At 53.4% G+C, this 26,877-nt stretch overlaps 1 protein-coding gene across 4 annotated transcripts in view; it reads left to right on the top strand.

The window, feature by feature from the left end:
• SPSB1 (splA/ryanodine receptor domain and SOCS box containing 1) overlaps positions 1 to 26,803 on the top strand; it is a 64,968-nt gene extending 38,165 nt beyond the window's left edge. For 3 of the 4 annotated variants that reach the window (XM_053576144.1, XM_053576142.1, XM_053576143.1), the window contains exons 2-3: positions 18,424 to 19,266; positions 26,399 to 26,803. In XM_053576144.1, the coding sequence (XP_053432119.1) occupies positions 18,573 to 19,266; positions 26,399 to 26,526 (822 nt within the window). In that variant the 5' untranslated portion in view covers positions 18,424 to 18,572 and the 3' untranslated portion in view covers positions 26,527 to 26,803. Of the gene's footprint in view, positions 1 to 1,916; positions 2,362 to 18,423; positions 19,267 to 26,398 lie in introns of those variants that run through there. The other variant, XM_053576141.1, reaches the window with a different exon arrangement.
• The last annotated feature ends 74 nt before the right edge of the window (positions 26,804 to 26,877 follow it).

The following is a 26,877-nucleotide window of genomic DNA, read 5'->3' on the forward strand; positions in this document are numbered from 1 at the left end:
AAACCACTGCCCTTTTCATGAGGTAGTGAAGCTGTCGTTACTCTGTGCAAAGAAGGCAACATTAGCTTTCCATCTCCATTTCTAGTTCTTTCTGCTTTCCCATCTCAGGGGGCTGCCCCCACAGCACCAGGTCTGAACTTGCTGCTGTGGCATGCAAGGCCCTGGACCTCTGGCTGCAGACCATGTTTCTAGTTCTCTATGTCTCTCTCTCTCTCTCTCTCTCTCATTATGGCCCTGAATGCTCCAGCCAACCTCTCCATCAGTTCTGCTTGTTGTCCTGGCATGGGATGAGATGTTGAGAAGGCTAAATGGGGGCTGAGGGGCTTTCTGGAGGTTTCTGGCTGGTTGTCCTAGAAATGTTCCATTTACATTCCCAGCACATCAAGGTCAAGATCGGAGATTAACTCATAGTAGTAACCAGCCACTTGATCTTCCCTGTCCCTCATAACTGGGTCAGAGGGAAGGCAGGCTTGGGCCCCAAAGTCCCTCTAAAGACAAACAAGGACTATAGCCAAGACAGGAGGGTGGCAGTGGGCTCCTCCACCACCCAGAGCAGTCCCCTCCCTGTCCCTCACCTCCCAGGAGGACAGTGGCCCCCTGGCCTGTGCCTTGTGGAGCTGCCACTGCTGCTGTGGCACCATTACTGCCCCCAACCCCTGAAGAGCAGGGCCCAGGCAGGCCCCTCGCACTGGGCCAGCAGCCAGTCTGCCTGGTCAGTGAGGTTATTGGCTTTTTTTAACTCCAAGAGCTCCCTGGTTTAGAAATAGGAAACCCCCTGTGGGGAGATTGAAGAGCTGCACCCCAACCTTCCTCCCCACCCTGGCCCTGCACCCCAGCCCTCTGGCAGCTCTTCCCACCTCCAGTTGTGAGCACTGAGCCCCGGGCCTTGCTCAGGGTCAGGCCCCCAGATCTGCTGCCAATAGCAGTTTCGGCTGTGGAGTCCCTGGTGGGAACGGGCCTCCACCCTCCCTGCCTCCCGTTCACGTGCCTCCGTCCCTCCTCCCTTTCTCACTCTGCTCCTCTCTCCTGGGAGGTCTGTGCAGCCAAGGCAGCGTCTTCCTAGCCGAAAACCAGCGTGGCTCCAGTAAGGCTCAGGAGAAACTGGCCCAAGTGTGCCTTTAGGGATGGGGCGAAGTTAAGGGGGTGACAGATGTCCTAGGGGCTCCTCCTGTGTGTGGGTGAGGGGACAGAGGAGGATGCTGCCACCTTTCCAGTGAGGTACAAGGAAGAGCCAGCCGTGGCTTAAATCAGTGCCTGGAAGACAGGAGAGCTCAGAAGGGGGCGGGGCCAACACCTGTCCCTGCAGGGGGCAAACTTGGAGGGGGCTGGGGGTGGGGCTAGGGCGTGTCAGTCAGCCCCTCCCTAGCCCGGTTCCACTCAGTATTATCCCCAGCATCTGCTCATTGGGATCTTAGGACGCAGGTAAGGCACTGGGAGCTCTCTGAGGGGTGCCCCTGCACCAGCAGACCCCATTCCCAGGGAGGAGGTGTGTGGCTCTCTGGGGGTTCCAGGTATGCTCAGACAGGCTGTGCCCCGCAGGACAGCACTTGGGGGATGGCACAGCTGGGTGCTGTCCTGGCCTCTCTCCAGCCAGCACAAGCCAGAGCCTGAGGGAGAGGGTTTGCTCCCTTGTTGGAGAGTTTCTGTTCCTTGAAAGGTCAAGTTGCTTGGGGACCAGAGAGTTGGTCACAGCTGGAAGAGGGCTTGGGAAAGGGCTGAGGGACAGTGCTATCGTGGAGTCTGCCACCATGGAACCCACTGAGGTCTCCAGTGACACCCTTTTGAGGTCTTATGCAGGTGCCACCTCTGCACAGCTTGGGGCCCCTTGTAGTTCTCAGAACTTGACTTCATGCCTGTGAAACATGGATGGTGCCTCTGGCTTGGCTTCTCCAGAGTCCTGGGGTTCCTGCATGGCTTTGCTCTGCTTCCCTGAACAGAATGAGGGAGGGTGTCCGGGTCTCAGGAGGGGCGCAGCAGAAGGAAGGGGACCAGTTAGGGACAGGCCTCCCCTCCACTCTGGAGGGCTTTTAAAAAGCGCTGATTACCTCGTAATTGTTCCCAGCAGTGAGGCGGGAGTCTGGACCCGGGAGCGGCCTCCAGTGTTTGTTTTGCCTTCCGTGTTCTCCCGGCCAGTGGTAACCAAGGGCCGCTTCCCCTTGGTGACGGCGGAGCTCGCGCCGGCCAGGGCCAATCCAGCCCGGGCAGGGCAGGCCTGGGGGACCCTGCAGGGAAGGCGCCCTGCTGCCGGGCACCACCGTGCTGCCTTCCATCATCTTCAGTTCTCCCCCCGTGGTGAGGACCCACAAGCTGGCTCTCTCCCTAGGCACTTGCCTGGAACATTCCAGAACTCTGGATCCTCTGGTAGGTGTCTGGGAGACTGTGAGGACACTGGCCCTCCGCATGTAGGCAGGTCTCAGGCAGGGGTGTAGACTTCAGCTGGGACTTGGCAGCGACTGACTGCTGGTCTAGGTTCTGGCAGGTAACTCTGGGGGGCAGTTTGGAGCAGAAGGAGATGTGTTCCAAGACAGCCGCAGTCGTGGAGACCAACCAGGGAGGGCTCCGCGACAGAGGGGGCCTGGGGAGACAAGCTCCTTGTCAGGAGGGGTTGATTGAAGTGAAAAGAACGTCATTGTAACAGGTGTGGCTCCTGGGGACGGGCAGTGCCGGAGTGGAAACCGTGTCTATGGGATACTTGGGGAAGTCACGGAAGCCAAGAGGGCTGGCTTGTCAGGGGCTTAGAGGGTGGACAGTGGGGAACCCATGAGGAACTGTGAGCAGAGGAGGGGCCTCAGAGTGGGAGGCCATGTCCTTTGGATTCCCAGACCCCCGAAGTTGTAGAGTTTCTAGAAGGTCTGCAAGGGAACCAACAACTCTGTTCATGTGTCCTCCTGCCCTCTTGCTGACGCATGTTTTCCTCTAAGCCTCTCACCTCGGGGAGGACCCCCTCTGAAGCCCCCACCCCTGTGGGTGCATGGGTCACCTGGGGATCTGGTGCCAATGCCATTGCAGGCAGTAGGCTGGGTGGGGACTGAGACCCTGCATTTCCAGCCAGTTCCCAGGTGATGCAGCCGCTGTGCGGGCTGCCCTGGGTGTCAGGTGCAGGGCCCCCTGGGCAAACTGTTCCCTCGCTTCTTGAGGGGCTGTTCTTGAGAAAGGAGACAGACTGCCCCACGTGCAGGTCCTGGCCCTGTCTGGCTTTCTGTTTGGGGGCCTGGAACAGGGTTGCCGTCCATCAGGAGAGGTGAGGTATGTGGGGCCGGGGCCGCTGGTGAAGCCCTACTTTCACACAGACTCCTGCCACCAGCCCAGCTGCCGATACTATTAGAGCTCAGTGATTCATTGTTGTGTGTTCAAGGCGAGGCGTTGTGTTACAGAAATGCGGGTCCCAGGGGCTTGTTTTGCTGGCAGGTCTTGCTGCCTCAGCAGAAAAGAGGAGCGTTTGATATGGGAACAGAGATCGGGATAGCCTTGGAAACACTCAGCGTGCTGGATGGAGAGGGCCCGGAGAGGGCCCAGAGAGGGCCGTGGCCCTCCTGCATCTGCGGAAACGGGCCACAGCAGTGGGGGCGGGGAGGGGTCCCCACTCCCGGGTCTGTGGGCTGAGTTGCCAGCTTGCACTGTGATGTGCCAGGCCCTTCCCTGCCACTGAGGGGCATGGGATGTGTCCATCCTTTGCTAGCCTTCCCACCCAAGAAGGTAACAAGCCGCTGTTTTCATTTTATGAAAAAGTCGACGTGCAGGGCAGAGGAAAACCCTTTCTGGACGTGGCCTGTCCCATGCTGCAAAGCAAAGTGCACTGGCCATCCTCACGTGTCTGGGGCGCGGCAGGAGCCAGCCCTGGGCCTGCTTTTCTTTCCGAGGCTGGGCTGGCTTTGCCAGGACAAGCAAATGGCTTCGCTCTTGTTCCTTCCTCCCTCAGCCCTGATTGCCATCCTGGTAGGGTCCATTAAATGGATATTGAGCCAATTTCCCTTTTTTTCACTTCCCCCTTTTCCGTTCTCAAAATGTGATAAAGGGAACAGAGTCACCCCAGATCCAAGTTGCTTTCCTGAGAAACTACGCTGTGCACTCAGGTCCCAGCCACCTGGGCTCAGAGAAAGCCGATGGCGGGGTACACCCACCTCTCCCCATCCCGACACTGCAGACCTCCTGCCACAGCTGCCACCCCCTTCTCTGGGCCACGGTTGCTGGGGGAGGCACCAAGGAGGAGTCCAAAGCATCAGGGAAAGGCAGCCTTGGCTTCACAGCACCTGAGAGCTTCCGGAAAAGCTTGCGATGTGGCCACAGAATTAAGTGACAGGTACCCCAAAACACTTGTTCTTTGCTGAGCCTGCTGAGTTTGGGGCAGGAAGTGGGTTTTAGGATCTGCAAGGCGGCTGCATTCCACCCCTGGGAGACAATGAGATACCCACTTCTCAGAAAACCGACCCTTCCTTCCCTCCACCTTTTCTTCCTCCTTTCCCCTCACACCACTAAATTACAAATACGTTGCCGGTGCTGGGTGTTTATCACACGCTGCGCTTTCTGGGGAATCCTCATTTAATCTCTAAGTAAGCCAGCGAGACTGAACTATCATCACCCCTATTTCAATGGGTGAAGAACCTGAGGATCAGAGAGGTTAGGAAACTTGCTCAAGGTCACTTAGCTTGTAAAGCTGAAGTTTAAAGTTTAGGCCCTGATGCCCCAACTCCAGCCTGCACATGTCGTTTCTGCCTTTGTAGGTGCTTGGTAAATGGGTGCCTTCATTGATCCTGTTTCAGTTCTAAGAAGTCTTAAACAGAGGCAGTTGACCTACCCATAAGAGGATCCCAAAGGGGCAGGCTGGGTCCCTGAGGTCACTATGGCCCACCCAGGCATGTTTTGCAGGTTTGGAAACTGGACCCTCCCCCACCCCAATGTATTCAATGCTGATGCAGTTTAGAGGTATCCACCAAACTCACGGGAGACTGATGTATAAACCTAGAAAAACTGTTCACACACAGAAGAGTGACCTGAGAGAAAGATTTGCATTCACTCTAAAGGTGACAAATGGGAGGTGCAGAGCCAGAGCTCAGGGAAATCAACAAGGGGCCCTGAGGACTCATGCCTCAAGTATCTCTGTTGTCACCATAGGGATATACCTTAAAGAGCTGGAGTCCTTGGGCCTATGGGTTAGGCTGCCATCTACCTGAGCTGCCATCTTCCTGGGTCCTAAGTCTGTACCACACCTTTCTGAAGCAGCACTTTCCTTTAAGCGAGTGATAACATCACAGTTGGGTGATAGCTACTTCTGGCTACATTCTGGGTCCTGCTGCTTCAGCCTACCCTAGTCCCCAGCTGGTCTGCCTCCACTCTGGCTGCGGACAGCTTGTTCTTAGCACTGCAGCGGGAGAGATGCTGTTAGATAGAAAGTTGGACCTGGTCCTCTGCCTGCTCAAAGCCCTCCGCTGGTTTCTCCTCGCACTGAACATAAAAGCCAAAGTCCTTACTGTTGCCCACAGGGCTTGCTATGCCCTACCCTCTGCCTGTCACTCACCCTATCTCCCACAGCCTCTTCCTCCTTCTGCTCCTGTCACAGGGCCTCTCTGTTGTTCTTCTGCCTCAGGGCCTTTGCACATCCTGCCTCGAATATTCACATGCTTTTCTCTCCCCCTCCCAGGTCTCTGTCCATACTTGGCTGCATGAGGGAAGCCTGCCCTCACCCCCCTCTTATGTCACTTGCCCTGTCCTCATTGTTTCATTTTCCTTTGACACATTAGGTATTTATTCATTCATCACTTGTATATTGGGCAGCTACTGCGTACCACACACTGTTCTAGGCACTGGGGCAACCACAGTGCACACACAGCAGATGAGCACAGCAGTTGCATCCACTTTTCAAATGACTGTGTTTTCTGCCTGCCCCATTGGACTGCAAACCCTATGAGGGCAGCAAGTTCTTCCTGTTCTGTGTATATAGTAGGTGCCTAGTAAGTACTTTTGAAATCAGTTCCAAACCTGAGGCACGTCATTTGGACTTGAGTGTTTGCTGTGTGTTCATCAGCTAAGCATTTACAGACAATCCCTCTGGTTCAGTCACTTCTGCCAGTGACAGACTACAGGTGCTGTCTCATCTATTTGGTTCGTTCTTACCAGTTCCACTTAGGGACAATGTTTTCTGGCAGTTTAGGGGGAGCCCTAGTCTTCTTCACTGAACACGGACCGTGGATAGTCTCTGTTTTTGAACTGTTTAGCCTCACTGCGGCACTCAGGGACTAAGATGCAAAGGAAGGATTGAGAAGCCGTGCTATCCGTCTCAGGGCTCAGCAGATTCTCGTGGGATGGGTGAGTAAGCCACTCAAGCACAGTCCTGCTGGCCAACCTGCCATGTTTCATGTGAACACAGCTGGCTAGAAAAGGATCTGTGGATAAGGGTGGCACCTGGCAGATGACACCTGGGTCGTACCAGGTCTGTGCATGTGAGCCTCGGGATAATGCAGAAACTCAACCCCTTCCAAGAGGTTTTCTTGTGGCAACAAGTCCAGTTCAACTGTGCATTAACCCGGGACCTCCTGGTCATGGGCAGAAGCTCTGTGGTGTGGCATCCTAGTGGCAGCCAGGCCCTGACGTCATCAGCAGGGGCTCTAGCAGGATCACAGTGTCTGGGATGGTTTCCTGATGTCAGGAAGTAGGGCCTTTGCCATTTGGAGCCGCTGCAGGATATCGACCTGCTCTGCGAGAAAGTGGTGACCCAGGAATCCAAGTGCGTCTCTCCCTCCTCATCCTGACTCGTTCCCAGAGGGGGGAGCGTTTTGATGAGTGACCCTGGACATGGGTTCTCCCACATCCTCCCGCCAGCAGGGCCTGAGCGTGTGCTGGTCACCCCTCCCCAGACTGCAGTGGGGGCACAGGCACGGAGACAGAGGTACACATTCCAGATTCCTCCAGAGAAACTTGATCTACAGGTGCTGTCTCAAGGCAGCGAGGGCTGCCAAACCACAGCTCTGTGCTTTTTCCTTTGGAGAAAAGAAAGGGGAGGGAGATCTGGATTGCTGCAATTCTGCTCTCGAAGGCTCTCCACTCCCCACATCTGAACGTCATTAGCCATGTCCTTGTGCATAACCCTGGCTAACAAGCCCAGCCCAGTCGGCCAGGTCTCCCGAAGCTGCTTGCCTCTCTGCTCTACTCTCCCCTACACCCACCTCCTGTCCACGTGGACTTTGGAAGGGTGGACATTTTTCATCCATTTATGTTCATTTTGTTTCTTGATTATGTTTCTATTTATGGAGGTAAAATACACATTCACCTTTTTTTTGTTTTGAGACAGAGCCTCAAGCTGTCGCCCTGGGTAGAGTGCTGTGGCATCTCAGCTCACAGCAACCTCCAACTCCTGGGCTTAAGTGCTACCTTGAGCTACAGGTGCCGAGCCCACATTCACCTTTTTAAAAACACAATCCAGGGCGGTGCCTGTGGCTCAGTCGGTAAGGCGCCGGCCCCATATACTGAGGGTGACGGGTTCAAACCCGGCCCCAGCCAAACTGCAACCAAAAAATAGCCGGGTGTTGTGGTGGGCGCCTGTAGTCCCAGCTACTCGGGAGGCTGAGGCAAGAGAATCGCTTAAGCCCTGGAGTTGGAGGTTGCTGTGAGCTGTGTGAAGCCACGGCACTCTACCGAGGGCCATAAAATGAGACTCTGTCTCTACAAAAAAAAAAAAAAAAAAAAACACAATCCAGTGGCATTGACAATGTTGTAGAACCACCACCTTGGTCTTGCCAAAAAATATTTTCATTACCCCTAAAAGAGGTTCAATCCCAAAACATTTCATCACCCCCCAGAGATCCTCCTCCCTCCCGCCCCCCAGTAACCACCGGTCTGCTACCTCTATGGATTTGCATACCTGGCTGTTTTGCTGCAGTGTGACCTTTTCTACCTGGCTTCTTTCAGTTATCGTGGTCTTTGAGGTTCAACCCCGTTGTAGCATGTACCCGTGCTGTCTTCATTTTTATAGTATTCCGTTGTGTGTGTGCACCACAGCTTGTTTATTCATTCATCCATCAATGGGCATTTGGGTTCATCTGTTTATATTTTTGTAACAATTACAAAACATCAGTGGAGAAGTTTAAAAAGGAGAACTCAAAAGCTCATCAATCTAAAGCCAGCAACATTTTCATTTTTCTGGGTTCCTTTCTACCTCTATCCCCCTGTGTGCTGGTTTAATATTTTCTAGGTTTTAGTCTCCGGGCAGATACAATTGTGTCCTTCGTTCCGCTTAACATAGGGAACCTTCTTCGTTGCCTCTTGTACAGAGATCTATTCCCCTAACATTTTTGACAGCTGAGTAATGAGAGGTTGGACAATTAAGTTCACAAATTCATCGTAGAAAAAGTGCTACCTATCTCTTTGCTGAATAGCACTACGGTCATTTTCAAGGTACTCCCCTCGGGAGGTTATGCACTGACACCAGTACTTTGTCCTCCCTTCAAAGCAATTTTTCTAGGATGAGTTTATGAACTTAATTGTCATACCTCATGTGACCACAGCTCTGATGGCCATTCCAGAAAAAAAGTTAGAGTCCCATTGCCCTCAGCCTAGCTCACCATAACCTCAGATTTCTGGGCTCAAGCAGTCCTCCTGCTTCAGCCTCCTGAGTAGCTGGACTATAGGTGCCCACCACCATGCCCAGCTCATTTTTCTATTTTTAGTAGAGAAAGGGTCTCACTCTTGCTCAGGCTGGTCTCGAACTCCTGAGCTCAAGCGATCCACCTGCCTCGGCCTCCCAGAGTGCTAGGATTACAGGTGTGAGCCACCACGCTCCACCGTATTGAGATTTCTTATGAGCATGTGTAACGTGAAATATTTCCTATCAAAATAGAACAAGAAATTTATTTAAAAATATGGTATAAGTATAATCCTTGCAGTTTTCATTTAAGATGGATCTGAGATTCTAAACTGTTGAGATAATTTCTTTAAACCATTGGTTCTGAAACTTTAGCATCATCCGAATCCCCTGGAGGGCTCATTAGAACACAGGCTGCTGGGCCCCACCCTGAGTTTCTAATTCAGAAGGTCTGGTGGGGCCAAGAGTTTGCATTTTAGCAGTTCCCAGGTGGTGCTGATGTTGCTGGTCTGGGACTCCACATTGAGAACCACTACTGTAAACCTGATTACAGGAGAACGTCCCTGCAGGCCCTTCCCCCTCTGGGAAATTTACAAGCCAGCTGCCCCTGCTTCTGACCTAAAGGGCCTTCCTGTCTCTCACTCCCCTCTGCTGGCCTGGCAACTGGGGAGGACCGGAGTCTGCCTTAGCATTCCCTGGCTGAGCACTCTCCTGTACTTGGCATTCAAGATCCCCATGCTCTTAGGTGTCCTCTTGTGTTAAGGAGTGGCAGGAAGAGTGCAGGGAGCATTGTGTATTAAGCTCCTACTGTGTGCCCACTAATGCACCAGCTGCCTTAGCCAGCTGATTCTACGTTGAATTCTTGAGCTCCACCCTCTTCCTCTTCTTACACCCTTGATGGTTTGAGAGCATCGACCTGGGTCTGCAGGTGGGACAAGTGGACCCCAGACCCCTCTAATCCCCTGCACAGGTGAGAGGGTAGCCCCTCGAAATTGACGGGAATTGATGCTTCCTGAGGCCTTAGATTCTCTCCTGGTCACTGTCCTGCTCATTATCCCTGGAGGGACATGGGGGTGACCCAAGGCCCACTCCCAGAGGTGACTTTTGCCAGTTGGCACATCCCACAGAAAGAGGTCTAAGCATCACCTACTCCCATTTGGGCCACCTTGATGGAGGGAAATGGAAGATCTAGGCCTTCTGCGGGAACAGCCTCCCTTCAGAGTCTCCTGGGGAAGTGAAATCACAGCCAGGGCCACCGGACTCACCCTGTCCTCCGCCTTCCTGGGCAGCTGGGGGACAAGGAATAGCCACAGTCTCTGAGCCTTTCTCTGGGGTGCACTAGAGGTGGTCACAGGGTTGCTCTCAGGCCACCCTCTGCTCTTTGGGGCACCCCCACTCCCTTGTGGACCAGGCAGCCCAGTTTGTGACAGACACCCACAACCCAGGCTGGGTGTCATGTGTGATCCACAGACTTTGTCCCCACAAAGGTGCATCTGCCATGGTCTGGGTAACCTTTTGGGAAGGTCACTGTCACCAGGGTCCCTCCGAGAACAGGCTTCTCTTCTGAGCGAGGCAAGGCCCATTGTTCTCCCCACCCTGCCGAGGTTCCAGCCGAGGTTGACTTCGTTTTCAGTCTCTGTATGAATGTGATGCCGGTTTCCCAGGGCCAGGGCTCAACTGCTTTGAGCCCTTTCCGAAAGTGCTGTGAGTAATCTGGGTCCTTCCGTAGGTGTTTAGCAGGTACGCTTTTGGTCTTTTGAGGTCAGAGGCTAGAGCTCTGGACCATGTGGGATTTTCTCTCCAAAATCGCTTGTCAGAATTTTCCAGAAGAGTCCAAATCCCTTTTGTTGCTTCTAAGGGCTCCGACCTATTTTTATATCCCTGCTTAAGATATTCCTCCTCAAGTGGGCAGTTGGGGTGGGGAGTGGTAGCCACATGTCACAAGTCCTGCTGATGGTGGCACCTTCGCCAGGGGACGATGGCCTGGCTTGGTGCTCCAATCACTGAGCCTGGCCGAGCAGGCTGTGGGGAGCACGGAGCCCTAATGTGCAGGCAGAGCCCAGGTGGCTGCTCTACCAGGCTGCAGAGCCTGCATTCTTATATCACGACAGATTGCTTAGGGCACGTTTCTCTTGCAAAATCCTGGGCTGCAACCACCTGTGTGTGAGTCTGGGAGGTGGAGGGAGGGGACGGATGTGATCTTCAGGTGAAAGGAGGCTTTATAAATAGGTCACCTTGTTCCACATCCTGAATTTCATTCTTTCCCCACATTGGGTCAAAACAATGGTGTTACTGTTCTGGAGTCAGTCAGACACACCGTGGGGGAGCTGAGCTTACAGGGCTCGGGGTGCGTCTGCCATCCTGGCGACCCCCCCCCCCCGTGTGTCACCTACCTGCCCCCACCATCCATTTGTACTTTGGACATGTCTTCAACAGAGAGTAGTGCTCCTTCAAAACACCTTTTCTTATTAACACAAAAGGGTCCTTTTCAGTGGAAGTGGGGCTCCAGGGCCAGCTGATCGGGAAGCACTTTAGGGGAAGATGGGGTCTACAGGGTTATGGCTTTAACTGAAGGGATATCATTGGGTTTCAGGCAGGTGCCATGCAGGGCCTGCTCTCTGGGCCCTCCTTCCTCACTCCCACCTCTTCCCCAGAGTGGGTCTGCTGGGCCGTCTGTCTTCCTAACGGGGCAGGTTGTCTGGCCTTTGCCAAGGGCAGAACCACTGTACAGCCACCTCCTGGGTGGGCTTGGGGATGGAATAGCTGGTTCTCTTCTTGTGTTTTGGACCAGCAGAGACAGACAGTAGCCCTATTTTCACTGAGCAAATTAAAATTTGTGGTTTCCAAGCAGGGTGATTGGGAGTCTTAGGAGCAAATCATTATAGAAATAATGTCCCTCTTTGAGACGGCCCCAGAGTTTTCCCAAGCATTATTGTCCTTTATTTTAAATACCCTTCTGTCCATTATGAACCCTTAGCCTGTATCTTCATGGGCAAAGCATTCAGGACCATCTTGCTCCTGCTTCTGCTTTATTAAGAGTAAAAGTGGAGACCATTAGCAGCTGCTTTGGGGACAACTTGTTCTTGAGAATCTAGTGTGTTAAATCAGGTCTCTAAGCTTTCGATTCCCTTTTTTTTAATGTGCTTAAAAATTTTTTTTAGTTCCCTGGGCAGCGCCTGTGGCTCAACTGAGTAGGGCGCTGGCCCCATATGCCAGAGGTGGTGGGTTCAAATCCAGCCCCGGCCAAAAACTGCAAAAAAAAAAAATATTTTTTTTTTTTAAGATCCAAATGTAACAGAGTTTTAAAAAATTATTTTATTTTATTTTTTTGAGACAGAGTCTCACGATGTTGCCCTGGGTAGAGTGCTATGGCGTCACAGCTCACAGCAACCTCAAACTCTTGGGCTTAAGTGATTCTCTTGCCTCAGCCTCCCAAGTAGCTGGGACTACAGGCACTTGCCATAACGCCCGGCTATTTTTATTTTTTATTTTTTGTAGTTGTCGTTGTTTAGCAGGCCTGGGCCAGGTGTATGTGGCTGGCGCCCTAACCACTGAGCGATGGGCACCAAGCTTTAACAATTTTTCAATTCTAAAGTATGTAGAATGAGCACCCATTTCCTCCCATCCCACTCTCCAGGATTAACCATGGTGACAGTTCTGGTGTTTATTCTTTTAGATCAGTATTTTTCAACCTTTTTTTATCTCAGCACACCTGAAGCTATAAACTCCTGCCGCACACTAAAATTATGTTGATCAAAAAAGAAAAAAAGAGTAAAAGAAAGAATAGCCTTACATGTGCTTTGAACATCTTCTGAAAATAACTGAATTAATGCTCTTTTAACAATTTTCACGGGACACCACAGTGTTCTATACCTCTCTGTGCACCTGCCAACCGAGAAGCACGCACAGAGAGGAGCTTCAAATACTGTCCTTTCAGCAACGGGATATCGTTCTGCAATTTGCTTTTGTAGCATTGTGCTGCATTTTATGTTGTGTCAGCACATCCAGGGGCTGCCTCCTCTCCAAGGGCTGCATGTTCCCCTGAGTTGCCAGGGTGACACTCATGCCACCTGAGCTGCTTCATCCACATGTCCCATGCAAGACTGCAGGGTTTCGTAGACAAGACCCCAGGACAGGCAATTGCTGGTTGACTGCTGGGCATTTTGCACCTGTGTGGGGACTGCCATGTCGCACTGCATGCCAGGAAGGTTGTCCCAGTTCGGGGTCTGTCTGCCTTTCTCTACAAGCACCCCCACCTGTGCAGAGTGGCCTTTCCCTGCATCCTTGCCAGGCCCAAGCCTTTTTTTAAGCGCGTGCATCCTGCAGGGCTGTCTGGTCCTTCTCTCACAGACAGTGCTCTGCCCAGCTTCACTTTTCCCTAACAGCAGGTGTATCCAGCAGGCGTCCTCCAGACACGTGCCCATCTGTCTCTCCTACCTCTTCAGGGAGAACGGCTATCTTAGATCATGAAATGCTTTGGGTTGACAGGTGCCCTTCTCCTGTCCCAGGTGTAGGACCCCACACCATGCACTTTGGGGTGCTTTTGAGTCTCCCCAGCCTCTGGGCTCCCTCTGCACCTGCCGATTCATATTTTGGCTGCTCCCTCCCCCCACCTGGAGGGGCCCCTGAAACTGTAGGGAAGTTGGTTTGTGGGGTTCTTTTCTTCCTCCCTGGGGAGCTCTGTGGCCCCTGGCAAATCCTGTCCAAAGCAGGCCATCCTCTTATGAAAGCAATGCTGGTCCCTGGACCCTGTGCAAAGACCCCTTTAAGAGGCCAGCCATGGGAGGAGGCACCCCTGGGCGGTCTCCTCTGCTCAGAGCCTAGGCTGTCACCTGGCTTCCATTATGACATGTGGCTTTGGTGGGTGTTTGGAGCCCAAAGACACCCCAACCCTGTGAATACTATTGGGGACACTAGGTTTTGAGGGCCTTTGCCCCTTACAGAGCCTAAGAGATATCTCCTTTAGGGCGGCGCCGGTCCCATATGCCAGAGGTGGCGGGTTCAAGCCCAGCCCCGGCCAAAAATAAAAAAAAATAAAAAAAAAAAAAAGAGATATCTCCTTTTACCCTGGTGAGGGTTACGTGTGTGTAGCAGGAGTCAGGGACAGGGTTAAATGAAGCTAAACCACAGAGCTCAGTGTCATCTGGCGTGTCCGCAGACATCCCTCACCTGAGAGCTTTTGATCTGATCTACTCTGTTTTTAATAAGTACAGAATCCAAAAGGCCTTGCCAAGCTTGGTGTGTTTATGTGTGTGTGCCCGTCTAGGCACTGTTCATGGAGCCAGCGTCCAAAGCCGATGTCCTGCTCTCTGGCCCTGGGGTCCTGGCTGTGGCTCTTTCTTCTGTCCATTTCATGCTCCTCTCTGCTTCCCCTACACCAGCCACACCCCCACATCTTGTGTGTGAGATACGAAGCTCCCACCATGGGCCTGGATTTGACCTTGGGTACGGATCCTCCTCTCTCTATCCCCACCCAAGTGTGGCTAGCTGCAGGCAGAGCTGTGCCAGGCCAGGGCAGGGTGAAGTGAGTGGGAGGAGGGCCGCTGAGCTGTGACCAGAGGAGCAGAGGAACATGGAGTGGGAATGGGCTGAGGCCTGGGTGCCTCCACCATGGACGCTCAGCAGCACCCGCAAATTCGATGACCAACAGTGAGGTGGCAGCTTGCCTGCCATCCCTGAGGAGGAAGCTCCCCCAGGCACGTCCCGAGCACACACACACCCCCAACGGCCTGCGATCCCGCCACCAGCATTGCCTCTTAGGCCCCAAGCAAGATGCAGCTCTATTTCGTGACCCTCAGTCGGGTCAAGAAGGTCCTTCCCCTCATAAGCTCTCAGCCCAACCTTCTGTGGTGACTTTCTACCTTGTCCCTTCTTGATCTTTACTTTAATCTTATTTTACCTGTAGAAAAATGTTGCTGGAGGTTCCCAGCTCAGCATGACTGGCCATCTCCCCACAGCTCCTGTGGGAAGGATGGTCCTGTGGTTACACACGCACACACATATATATGTGTGCATGCTTGAACACACACGTATACACACACTTGCATGTATATGCATAACACCACACTCACATCGACACACACACACACACACACACACACACACACACACACATGTTCTTTCTCCCGGTTGAAATATTCACCCTGCTGCCCCCGAGGCTGTGATGTGGGTAACTGCCCCCACCGAGCACTTGAACCCCCTGCCACCTGCCAGAGTCTTGCTTGTGTACGCCACAGCCCTTTTCCAGGGGTATCCTTGATCTTTGCAAAGGATCAGGCACTGGGACCCTACCTGTGATGATTGGCCCACACAGCCCTGAGGACTGAGGACAGTGGGAACTGTTCATTGTTTGGGGCAACCAGAGTTTGGCAGGGCAAGAGTGGTACAAACCAGGAATTTGTCTCGGGGTTGGCTTGAGAGACATGAGGAGGAACGGACAGATGCAGGCTTGGGGACCCAGTAGCTAATGTGGGAGGGTGCTTTCTGGAAAGGGAAACTTCCAATAAGGGGGGAAGAGCAGGTGCCGCTGGCCAGGGCACTGCCTGGACTGTCACGCCTCTGTCCTGCTCGTTAGCCATGGCTATGCATGTGGGGATGTGTTTGCATGTGTCCACATGGAGGAATGCGTGCATGGGACTGGTGGGTGGTGGCAGTGGCCCAGGGTCACCCCTGTCCTCTGCTGTCCGGTTCCATCCTCTCGGTCACTATACAACCATGTCCTTCACACCCTTGGTGGCTTTGCTTTTCCTGAGCCGGAACAAGGGTTGATTCCTCCCACCTCTTGGAGACTCACCAACCACTTGCTCAGCAGTCCCAGGCCTTGAGGCTCCCATGGCCCCTCAAGGCCCCACAAGGGGCATTTGCATTTGCCTCTCAGACTGCAAGAAAAGAAGGTGGTCCCAAGGCCAGGACCTCTCCTGGTCTCCTGCCTGAAGTTTGGACCTAGTGATACCTGTCTTAGTCCAGTGCCTGTCACTCAGCACCTGAAGGAGTGCACCCTCCTCCATCCTGAGCACCATATCCAGGCATTTTGGTGATAAATGTTAGCAGCTTTGCACGGGTTAGAACAGAGTTCAGCAAACTATGGCTCCTGAGCCAAATCTGTTTTTATAAATAAAGTTTTATTGAAACATACCCATGCCTGTTCATTTATGTATATTCCAGAATAGTTACTATCTGGTGCTTTACAGAACAAGTTTGCTCATGCCTGGCTTAGAAAGGACCTTAAACTTCTGCTCTAGCCCAGCCTTCTAAGCACTTGAGTCTTGGCCCAAAGATAGAATCCATCTTTAGGGCCAGGTCATGATCTGGAAGACTAGAGGATGGAGATTTTTGTTCAGTGAATAGAGCACAATCTAGAAAAATAGAAACAAAAGTAAAAATGCCAGTTCTGCCAGACCCTCTGTGGAACATTGTCTCCATTGAGTGTTAAGCCTGGGATACACAGGTGGCACCACCTTACAGATGAGCAAACAGAAGCTTAAGAGAGCAAACGGTATGTCTTGGTCAGTGGCTCAAGTCACTGTTGTGGTGTGTGAACTTGAGAGCCCCAGGAATAGGTTGAGGAGCCCCCACCACCAGCCTGCAGCCCCAGGGAAGGTGGTAAGTGGAGGAGTGCCTGGGGGACTTGCAGGAAGGGTGGATCTGAGCAGCCACATTTAAAAATAGAAGGCAGAGGGCATCTGGATGGCCTTGGTGTCCATGCACAGCAAGGAGGTGGCTAGGTGTGGACAACAGGAAGCTGAGGAGAAGGAACTGTCCTCGTTAGCCATAGCCAGGGCACAGGGTGGGTGACAGATGAGTCAGAGTGTCCCTGGGGTCACCACAGACACCAGGCGGTGACTCAGATGGCAAAAAGGCCCAGAAATGGCCAAGTGGGTGGCCCACATCCCTTGGCTAGGCCTTGGAGTGCCCTTGTGAGGGAGTCACCCCACAATGCTGTTGGCACCTTTACTTGCCAGCCCTGCCTTCTCTCAAATCCTCCCTCCCACCGTGGGAGTCGGCTGCTGCCATGCCCAGCCTCTCCAAGAGGGGCCTCCATCTCTGACATATCCCACATGGGGGTGGGTGTAGGAAGGGAAGACGCACCATGCAGGATTGATGTCAGTGCACCTGCTGGGCCTCCATGAGCTGCCCAGACAGTGGACACTCCACGTTGAAGTGATGCCATCATTTCTGCTGGCTCTTTCTGAGGCCGCACCGACCTTGCTTCCTTGAGATTCCTCCTGACATCAATCTTATGCCTGCTGCAGCCTTCACAGGACTGTCTTCAGTGGAGTCAACATGCAGGGCACTTACCTAGCTCAGGCAGTGGAGAGGTGAACTACAGGCCAGCCTGTTCTTATAAATAAAGTTTTATTGGGACATGGCCATGCTCATGTATTTCTATATCATTTGTGGCTACTTCCATGCTGCAATAGCAGAGCTGGAGAGTTGTAGAGACCCTCTGGCCCTCAGAGCCCAAGATATTTGCTATCTAGCTCTTTACAGAGAAAGTCTGCTGATCTCTGGTCTAGCTGAAAGAGGAGCTCTCTGTACGTCGAGGCCCAGTTTATTGGCATGAAAACTCTCCTTCTCTCACACCTCATCACCCCTTCCCCCTGACCCCACTCTCCCTGTTAAGGCCTTCTCCATCTGCACCACCCCCTGCCAGTATTGGGAGGACCTGTCCCCTCCTCCCCTGTCCTCTCCCACCTCCCCCACCACTGTATCTCCTTTCCCCTCCCCCAGCCTTCTCACTTTTCCCACCTGTTCCCCTATGTGTAGAGAAGGTGGATTTTCCATGACAGATGACATCCTGGGGGAAAAGGTCCCTCTCATGGTGACCATAGAGCTGGCAGAGAGGCTACGGGATGCTTCGAAGTAAGAAGCAGTAAAATGAACTCTCTTAGAAAGTTAATTCCCTTCTTGCTCTCCCAAGGAGCGGTTCCCTGCCTCATGAATGCTGAGGTTGGGAGCCACCTTGAACCAGCCTTCCCATAGCTCAGAGAGGTGCTCAAATGGAAGTGGAGGAGATGAGGGGGTTCAGAGAAGGCTGCGGCCATAACATACCAGACCCCTAGAGCCATGGGTACCCCCTCAGCAGGGCACAGAGGGGGTCCTGGAGGTTGGGGGGCTTCTGGGAGAGGAGATGGGACTGAAAACTCAGGATTAGGGTTCCCCTAGGGAGATCCAGGACGTGAGGTGATGGTGTCCACAGACCTTTCCAGAACCAGGACAGCACTCTGCCTCCCCCTGCTGCAGAGGGACACCTCAGCTCTGCCCTGGCTTTGCAGACATGAGGAACTAGGAGTCCCAGCTTGTCTCTGAAGAAAGGAGTGTGCCTCTGAAATGAGGGGAGCTCTCTGTCTCACCCGAGACAGGAGAAAGCTGGGGTTTGTGTCTTTAACAGCCTCTCGGGGCCCCACTTCCCCTCCAAACTGCCAGGCAGGGGCTCACGCCTCCCTCAGCTTTAACCAAGAAAATGCCCGCTGCATCATGCTGATTCCAGCTTCAGTGGCATCGTGGCCTTCTGCCCCATAGAACCCCAATGAGCCATTTTGTGGGTGTCAGCTTTCTGTCACTGTTCGCACAGGTGAGAATGACACCTGGCCCCCAAGCCTGCCCCTCCATGAAGACCACCAAGTGGACAGACAGCCCCTTTCCTTTGTGGCAGTGTAGCCATGAGGACGGAGGGACATTTCATGCTGTGCATAGGCTCCCGCCTGCCCGGATCAGGTGTGGCAGGAGCTCCGGCATTGGCCACTGAGATGTGTGGTGCGGTCAGATCAGCCTTGTCCTCCTGGGTAACCTCCCACTTCATCCTGCAGCCCGCTCACCGGCCTCCTGTTTCTCTTTCCATCCGTTAGGCCATACTGGACGCTCCACAGTGCGCAGAGGTCTCCTAGCAACCTCCCTTAGGAGTTCTCTCCAGCCCCAACTAGGAAGCTGGAGACGAGGCCCTGAGATTGATGAGTTTGACTTGGGAGCCGCTGAGAAGCTGAAACCAGGGCCGAACATGGGTCAGAAGGTCACTGGAGGGATCAAGACTGTGGACATGCGAGACCCCACGTACCGGCCCCTAAAGCAGGAGCTCCAGGGCCTGGATTACTGCAAGCCCACCCGGCTGGACCTGCTGCTGGACATGCCCCCCGTGACCTACGATGTGCAGCTGCGGCACTCGTGGAACAATGATGACCGCTCGCTCAACGTCTTTGTGAAGGAGGATGACAAGCTCATCTTCCACCGGCACCCGGTGGCCCAGAGCACAGATGCAATCAGGGGCAAAGTCGGGTACACGCGCGGGCTGCACGTGTGGCAGATCACGTGGGCCATGAGGCAGCGGGGCACGCACGCCGTGGTGGGGGTGGCAACGGCCGATGCCCCCCTGCACTCCGTTGGGTACACGACCCTCGTGGGGAATAACCACGAGTCCTGGGGCTGGGACTTGGGGCGTAACCGCCTCTACCACGACGGCAAGAACCAGCCAAGTAAAACATACCCAGCCTTTCTGGAGCCGGATGAGACGTTCATCGTCCCTGACTCCTTCCTGGTGGCCCTGGACATGGACGACGGGACCCTGAGCTTCATTGTGGATGGACAGTACATGGGAGTAGCTTTTCGGGGACTCAAGGGCAAAAAACTGTATCCTATAGTGAGTGCCGTCTGGGGCCACTGTGAGATCCGCATGCGCTACTTGAACGGACTGGATCGTAAGTGTCCCCTGTGCTGTCAGTCATTGGAATTAAAGTGTCTTTAAGTAGATATCCCAATGTATTCTGACCCTCAAAGGCAACTTTTGCCTACATCTGATTAAGGGATTCTAGCCAGTCTACTAGATGACCTGGCTATGACTCCTGAGTGCATAGAGGGTGAGTGAGGAATGGACAGATGGATGAATGAGTGTTTGGGTGGATGGATGGATAGATGAATGGAAAGGATGGATGAGTGGATGGATAAATGAATGAATGGATGGATGAGTGGATGGATGGATGGATGAGTAGATAGATGAGTGGGTGGATGGATGAGTGGATGGATGAATGAGTTTATGAATGAGTAGATGGATGGATGGATGGATGAGTGAATGGATAGATGGATGGATGGATGAGTGGATGGATGGATGGATGGATGGATGGATGGATGGATGGATGGATGGATGGATGAGTGGATGGATGGATGGATGGATGGATGGATGAGTGGATGGATGGATGGATGGATGAGTAGATGGATGAGTGGATGGATGGATGGATGGATGGATGGGTAGATAGATGAGTGGGTGGATGGATGGATGGATGGATGGAAAGGATGGATGAGTGGATGGATAAATGAATGAATGAATGGATGAGTAGATGGATGGATGGATGAGTAGATAGATGAGTGGGTGGATGAATGGTCTTTTTCTCTGGTTGACCTGCCTCCAGGTTTGATCTGTAGTTGATCAAACTCTAGCCCAGCAGCCAGTCTATGATTGAGCCAGGTTTGCAGCCTTGGGGATACAAGGGCTTCTCAGATAAATGAAAGCCAATGACCTCTCACTCATTAGATAGGCTTAGGGTCCTTTCTCTCCTGCTGTTGGAGGCTTCTGAGTGGGCTCCTTTGGGACATGGTCCGGAGAGGGGCTGTTCAGTCACATTCCCAGGAGACTGTTTGGGAGGAGCACTTGGATTAGAAACAGGCTTAGTCAGCATCTATTTCTACCTGTCCTTTGAAAGGGGAGTGGCCTTTCACAGTGCAGTGGCACTGTGCTGGCATGGGAGTGGAAGGCTCCCAGTTGCCCAGGTGGGAGCCTGTGATAGCAGGAGGTCCTGGTGCTGTAGAATTGTCCACCTCATGTTCACCCTCCTTCCCATTGCTCCCTGCCTCTCCCCTTCCCCTTCTTCTCCCCTCTTCAACCTTCAAATGATACTGGAGAAACGTTCAGGGCGTCAGCATGAGTGAACACTTAAGCATTTCTCTTTGGAAGCTTCTATGTCCCTCTTTCTCTGCTCTGGCTGTCACTGGGTATGGGGGGACACCAGTGACACCAATGGTAATGACAGGAGCTGACAGCTGCACAGGGCATCTCATGCAGGTTCCCAGGGATGCTTGGTCCTCACCTGTGCAGCCCAGCACCCCTAGGTCATGGGGTTCCTGCCTGTGTCTCTCTGTGCCCTCCCCTCTTCCTAGATGGGACACCAGCCATTGGATTTAGCTCCCCCACCCCCCAGTCTAGTATGACTTCACTAGAGCTGAGCACATTTGCAAAGATCCTTTTTTTTTTTTCTTTACCCTACCCTACTCTCTCCTTCCCTTCCCTTCCCTTCCCTTTTCTTTTTCTTTCCAAGACTGAGTCTTGCTCTGTCACCCCAGGTCAAGAGCATTGGTGTCATCATAGCTCACAGCAACCTCAAACTCCTCCGTTCAAGTGATCCTCCTGCCTCAGCCTCCCAAGTAGCTGGGACTACAGGTGCCTGCCACAGTGCCCAGCTAGTTTTTCTATTTTTCATAGAGATAGAATCTTGCTCTTGCTCAGGCTGGTCTTGAACTCCTGACTTCAAACAATCTTCCTACCTTGGCCTCCCAAGGTGCTAGGATTGTAGGTGTGAGCCACTGTGCATGACCTAAAGACCCTATTTCCAAATGAGCCTCCAGGTGAACATGTAAGGGGGGGCAGCACCACTCAACCTGCTATGGAGACAGCAAGTGAAGACCACACACACGAGGCTGTTCTCTCCCCACACTAGCGCTCCCTTATGTCACCCCTACGAACGGTGGGGTGCCCACTGGCTGAGGTAAAAGGCTGCCTAATCCTCCATCCCAGGAGCCCTTGCTTTGCCTTCAAGGCAGACAAGCAAGGGGAATGGTAAGGTGAGACCTAGTCCCATCGTCTACCCAGGGAACAGGGCATGGTGGGCAGAAGCTCTGGCCAGGCCTGGCTAGATTCATCTAATTGGTGTCAGGCCTATGTCAGGCTTTGCTGTCGCCATTCGGGATGTGGTTTTGCTGCCTGGGATGTCTGGAAAGTCATTGGTGTCCCCCCCATACCCAGGTATGATCTCAGCAGAGAGCAGCTATTTGTAGAGAGAGTCAGCCCGAGGCAGCCTAAGTCGCCTAGCACATGCGCCCTTCCTGGGATCTTCAGAGAGCCCAAGCCATCCTGTGAGCCCAGTTTCCTGCATGCCAGGGAGACTTTCCCCAGCAACATCCCTGCTAGTATGCTGGGCCGTGGGCTGGGCATGCCGGGCCAGAAGCAAAGGCAGTGAGTTTTCAGCCATCTCTGACTACAGCCCATTTGCTGTTTCCTCCTGAGACCCCTGAGCTTAGGCTACAACCAGGGGTGCTGCTGTGTCTTTTCTGGGGGGAAGGGTGGAGATGGCCATTGCTGAGGGGGGAGGCAGGGGCCAAGTATGGCCCCCAGGCCTGCCCATTACCCTCCCTTGTGATGCAGAAGGAAAAGGCCATTTGCAAGCAATAGGCTGGCCATCACTCCAGGGGGACCCCTGACTTCATGGGTCCTCCTGCCCCACCCCCATGCTTCTAATGGAGTCTCCCACCAAAGATGGATCTTCCCTGTGTTCACCATTTAGAAAGTCCTCCTCTGACAGCTCCTGCTGAGCTTGGTGTGGTTTGTCAGGGTTCAGGGCTCAGGGAGGAATCAGCTCTTTCCCTTAGGAGGGAAGTGGGGTGCCCCACCCTGGTGGTAGTTCCTTCTGCATCTGGCTGGGCTGTGGGAGGAGCCTCTCATCAAGGAGACTGATCACCCTGCCCTGCCAGGGGTTTCCTTCTGCAGTGGGAGGCCATGGGAGGAAGGGGTGTTGTTCTAGACCTTTCCCCGAGGAAGCCTGGTCCTATGAGGACAGCAGAGTCAGACTCAGAGTCAGGGGGACAGGAGACAGCAGGTGTCTGCACCACCTGGGAGGACCTCAGGCCTCCTCCCCTACCTGACAAGGACAAGGGGTTGATGTTTTGTTTGGCTCTTTTTTTTTTTTTTTTTAAACTGCTTAAGGTAAAGGGAAAACATACACACATCCCTCGATGACCATCCCTCCCCATAACATTCTAGAATCTATTTCATGGAGACTCTAAGCTGCTCGTAGGAGTCAGCACAGGCCAGCATGACATCCACACAGGTGATCAGCATGCACATGGCTGAATCCGGGGCATTTCCTGACCCCACAGACCTGCCACTTGCTCATTTGGCCTCTGATGTGAGTGGAGAGCCACATTCTTGAGGCCTGCATTGGGTTGAAATCTCTCTCAGAACTGCAGGAGTCATGGGCTGGGGCTTTAGGCTGTACCTATTCAATTAGGGCCGCCAGGTCACTGTTTCTCATGGAAATGCAGAAGTCTGCAAGAACTATTCCAGTTCCTCAACCTTTTGCTCCTAGAAATACCACCTGATTTACTTCCTGATTTCTTAGCGCACATTTAGCATCACCCCCTCTCTCATTCATATGAATTATTTAAATGAATGAGTGCCTCAGCTTCCCAGGGATGGGCATAGTGGTCAGAGGTCCTGGACAACACAACCGGCACTCACTAGCTTGGTAGCATTTCATTGGGCACCTGGGTTTGTGTGTGGAACCGGATGCAAAGACCACAACCCCGAGTCTGAAGTACTGAGGTGGGGGAGACCTTCGCGGGGGTCCTAGTAGTAACCAATCAAAATGAATGGGATGGACATTTTTCCATGGCACAGTGCCCCGTCTATTTCTGTGGCCAGTGCGTTCCCTAGCCTCTGGAAAGCAATCAGAGTGTGGCCCTGTGCACCACCATTTTCCTCCTATCAGGGTGGTGTGACCTGTTTGTGTACTAATGTCCAGAGAATAGACCCGTCCATGGGCTGCTAGGGTGACTCTGGTCACATCACCACAGCCATTAGAGGCCACCTCTGCAACCAGTCTTAGAAGATGCCAGGACCAGGCAGTGCAAAGGCCTCCTCTGAGAACTGCTGTCAGCAGGGATGGGATGAGGTCATGGTCGAGCCTCAGCCCTTTGGAGGCCTTGGCTCTCAGACCTTGGACCCCTTGACTTTCACCTCCCTGAGACTATGTTCCCATAGGTAGGTCAGGGCCACCGTTTCTGCCAGGCACACAGTGGGCACCACGTGGACCATGGCTGCCCTGAGTGCTATAGTGTCAGCCCCCTGAAGTGAGGGGCTGGGTGACACAGGGCTTGCCCAGGCCTCTAAGATTTCTTCATGAGGACATCAGAACTAGACCTGGAACCAACCCATCAGGCCGAGAGGGTGGTGATGGAGCTCCCTAACAGCCCCCACTGTGACAGCCTGGCTCATGGGCCACATTCCGTGGTTCTTGGTGCTTTCTCAAGTGCTGTCCAGCCCACAGGGGAGTCTTCTCCACCTTTAAGATGTGGGCTGATCCTTGTCCTCCAGGGAGGGAGCTGGGGCAGTGCAGGCCCTTTGGCCCAGAAGAAGGCAGATGCCAGAGAGCTCCTGAGCAGAGACAACACAGCCCAGGGTCCCCCTATCAGGCAGAAGGGCCACTTGTCCACAGCCAAGTTGTTTCTGGCTGTAAGGATCTTAGCTGGACAGAACCTCAGGGGAGAATCTGATCCAGATTCCTCACCTTACAGATGGGGAAATTGAGGCTCAGACAGGGGGAGTGATCTGCTCTAGGTCAGACTGCAGTGCAGGGCAGACATGTTGAGCCAGGCCTGGAGTCCAGGGGGCAGCCCTGCCCCATCCCCTGGGGGTCTGTGGGATCCTTGACCCAAAAGGACCGGGGTCACGCAGTTCCTCCTCCTGCCTCCAAGCAGGCTTCCTCTTAACCAGCCTAAGCTGTCCCTAAAAGGCCCCATTTCAAAACTTTCCATTAAAAATATTTACCCTTTTAGGCCGAGCATAGTGGCTCATGCCTGTAACCCTAGCACTCTGGAAGGCTGAGGCAGGAGAATTGCTTGAGCTCACGAGTTCAAAACCAGCCTGAGCAAAGGCGAGACCCCATCTCTACTAAAAATAGAAAAATGAGCTGGGCATTGTGGTGGGTGCATGTAGTCCCAGCTACTGGGGAGGCTGAGGTAAGAGGATTGCTTAAGCCCAGGAGTTTGAGGCTGCTGGGAGCTGTGATGACACCATTCTAGCCTGGGCAACAGATTGAGGATCTGTCTCAAAAAAAAAAAAAAAATTCTACCCTCCTTTCAGTCCCTTCTCCGCCACCTGTGTCTGTCACTGTTCATGGGGGATGATGACACTTGTCCCTTTTTTAAGGCCTGGAATTTAGTGAATGTATGATCCAGCCCAAGGTTCATTCTTTTTTTAATAACAAGTTTATTGAGCTATAATTCACATTCCATACAACCATACAATTCACCCTTTTAAAGTGTTCAATGCAGTGGCTCTTCCAGTAGTGAGAATTGTGCAACCATCACTACGATCAAGGTTAGAATATTTTTATCAGCCCCCAAAGAAACCCTGTACCCATTGGCAGTTACTCCCCATTTACCCCCAATTCCTACCCCAACAGCCATGAGATTTGATTTTTAGTAATTGAGTTTTTTAAATGCTGTTTTTTAATATTTTTGAGACACATTGATGAATTTTAAAGAACTTTAATCCACTTTTTACCAGTGAAGTAGGGTTTGGGGTTTGTGTGCGTCTGACCTTTTTCTTGCTTACAAAGGGTCTCAAAGTCTAGGGAGACCGTGAAATCATTCATTTGAGCCCTTCCCATCTCCAAACACTGTAGGGTGGTCCTAGCAGTTTCAGGTGTGCCCACCTGTAAGTGGCTTCTGGGAAGAAGGCAGAGAGAGGTCAGGGCTGGGGAGGCAGTGTGGGCAGCCCCCAGGGCGCTTGGAAGCCTTGGAAGGTGTGATTTTCGGAGTCTTGAAATCTGGAGCTGAGAGTTCATCTGAGTCGCAGGCTGAATGAACAGAGCCTCCTTTGTAGGAAGGCAGGGCCCAGGCCCTCTGGGGACACAGGACCGAGGTGCCCTGCAGGCTGCAGCGAGGAGCCACTCTCTAGGGCTGGGCCTGAGGCCACCCTGTAGTGAGCCCCCTGGCCGGGATGCCCCATGGTTCTCGGAGCAGCCTTGGGCAGTCAGGGATGGGGGGAGGCTGGGCTGGCATTTCCATCCCCCCAGCCCGGACTCTCAGCTTAGCTGTCCAGCAGACAGAAACACTGGGCTTTCCCCAGGTTGGTGTAGCACCTACATGGCACTGCCAAGCTGTCGGGCCGTCCAGGCCTGTCACCTGTGACTCTGGGCTAGCGTTTCTTACATTTCACTGGCAGCATGTTTGGTGGGCAGGGCCATGGACACTGGGCCCAAGCAGCTGGATTCACATCTCCACTGTTAGCCCTGGCAATTAGGTGTCCCCTCTGTGTCTAAGCTGTAAAAGAGATGAGACCAGTCCCTGAGAGAAGTTGGTAACCCAGAATGACTCCCTTCCTAAAGCCCATGTGAGTTCAGGGCTGCGGGGGTGCCCTGGAGAGCTTTTCCCACGTTCCTGGTCCATATGGGCAGAGAGGAAGTGGGGAAGAGTGGGACATCCCAGGGCAAATCCTAGCTCTGGCTTCTGCCAGTGGCACGCCCTGGGCAAGAGATTTAGACTGTGTCCCCAGCATCCTTACCTGTAAAATGGTCATGGCACGTCTCTGTGACTATTAAATCCTTCCTAAGAAGGCTGCAGAGGGCTTACCACGGTACCCAGTCCAGAGCGGGGCTGTCTGTGTTAGCTCTTCATATGAATTCAAAATGAAAAATCAAACTGTTGAATTTTTAGTTGCCTCTTCATTTATCAGAATGACTATTACTCAGTGGTGGTGATGGCCCCGTGGTGAGTGTGCTTTGCTGCAAGCCTGCCCGCACTGTGCTGACCTGCCGTTCTCTCTCTCTCGGTTTCCCCCAGCCGAGCCGCTGCCACTCATGGACCTCTGCCGCCGCTCCGTGCGCCTGGCCCTGGGGAAGGAGCGGCTGGGGGAGATCCACACGCTGCCGCTGCCCGCATCCCTCAAGGCCTACCTCCTCTACCAGTGACGCGCTCCCGGGGACCGCCAGCGCGACAGCCACCTGGTGCCAACACACTGAGCCGCCGGCCACTGGGGCCACCGCACCCCGCGCCTCCGACCAGCGTCCCCAGGCAGCCGTGGGCAGAAGTTCTGCTCTTACTCTCCACCTGCCTGGCTGCTCCGCCACACCAGGACCTAGGGCGACACAGGCTCCTCTTCCCATTCCTGACACTGGCAGAAGGCAGTGTCCCTGCATGCCGTCAACAACACTCCTTGACAAGATACACCGAGAATAAACGTCTACGCTGAGCTCCCGTCTGCTCTCCGAGTGGAATGTGAACTCCCCACACCTCCAGGAGAAGGCGGGGGCCACCTGGGG

Source organism: Nycticebus coucang, chromosome 22, assembly GCF_027406575.1.
Source record: "Nycticebus coucang isolate mNycCou1 chromosome 22, mNycCou1.pri, whole genome shotgun sequence".
NCBI classification, from domain to species: Eukaryota; Metazoa; Chordata; class Mammalia; order Primates; family Lorisidae; genus Nycticebus; species Nycticebus coucang.